Below are 855 nucleotides of genomic sequence, written 5' to 3' on the forward strand. Positions count from 1 at the left end.
ATTCAGCAGTACCAAGAGAAAAGCTCTTCTTTTACATGCATTATACAAAATGAGAAGTTTCTATTGCGACATTTTGTTTCTGACATGTTCAGCCTAAATGTGATGTGTTTCTCACTTGCAATGCATTCACAGTACAAAAAATTATGTCAATGCAGCTGACAGGCATTTCTTCTTTTGGGTGAATGTCTCACCAAAAGAAGTTTAGTATTTATGTGCTGCTCAGAAGTCACCAGGTGGGTCAGTCCTTACATCCAAACAAGACTATAGACAGTAAGAATTCAGGACTTACTTCTGCAGTGAGAAAGTAAGAAATGCAGAGACATGAAGGGCGACCTCATCCACCTGTACTACATGGGCAGAGACTGAAGCAGTGACACAGAAGCCCGAAGACTGAGCACTAGAGAAATATGTATTATTTTCATTTTTGTTGCACAACAGTGATGTCAAGAAAAACAACAAGAGAATTAAGCTCAGGTACTTCAGAAAACAAGGAAGGGCTTGGCTTGTGGTTAAAGTCTTTAAATTCATGAGGTAGAATATGATCAAGTATCTTCTTTCCCAGAATATATTAAGCAGGACAAATCCAACTTAGTTTTTAACGCTGTTGAAAGTTCTTTTGATAGTAGTTCATGAAGGGATACTCTGTCATGAGAATACACCCAACTCCGTCCAGTCCAGTCATAGCGCTTGGGCCCACTAGAAAACAAAGCACACGCTGTGCAAGTACAGATTATTCATGGGGAGCTGCTGAAAGCCTGCATTTATAATGTACCCCAGGAAAAAGAACACACAGCATAGAGAAGGGCTGGTGAGCAGTTTGGGGCAGTGGAGCAGAAGAGGCCAGATACTGCTGAA

General features: G+C 40.8%; 1 protein-coding gene across 1 annotated transcript in view; it reads right to left on the reverse strand.

The window, feature by feature from the left end:
* Positions 1-542: 542 nt before the first annotated feature.
* The window catches only part of FXN (frataxin), a gene marked incomplete at its 5' end in the record, with an annotated part of 8,154 nt that continues 7,841 nt past the window's right edge, over positions 543-855 (reverse strand). The window contains one exon of the mRNA XM_010012412.1: positions 543-696. Within this exon, the coding sequence (XP_010010714.1) occupies positions 543-696 (154 nt within the window). The remainder of the gene's footprint in view (positions 697-855) is intronic.

The sequence above is a fragment of the Nestor notabilis genome, unplaced genomic scaffold (genome assembly GCF_000696875.1).
Source record: "Nestor notabilis isolate BGI_N333 unplaced genomic scaffold, ASM69687v1 scaffold844, whole genome shotgun sequence".
Classification (NCBI taxonomy): domain Eukaryota; kingdom Metazoa; phylum Chordata; class Aves; order Psittaciformes; family Psittacidae; genus Nestor; species Nestor notabilis.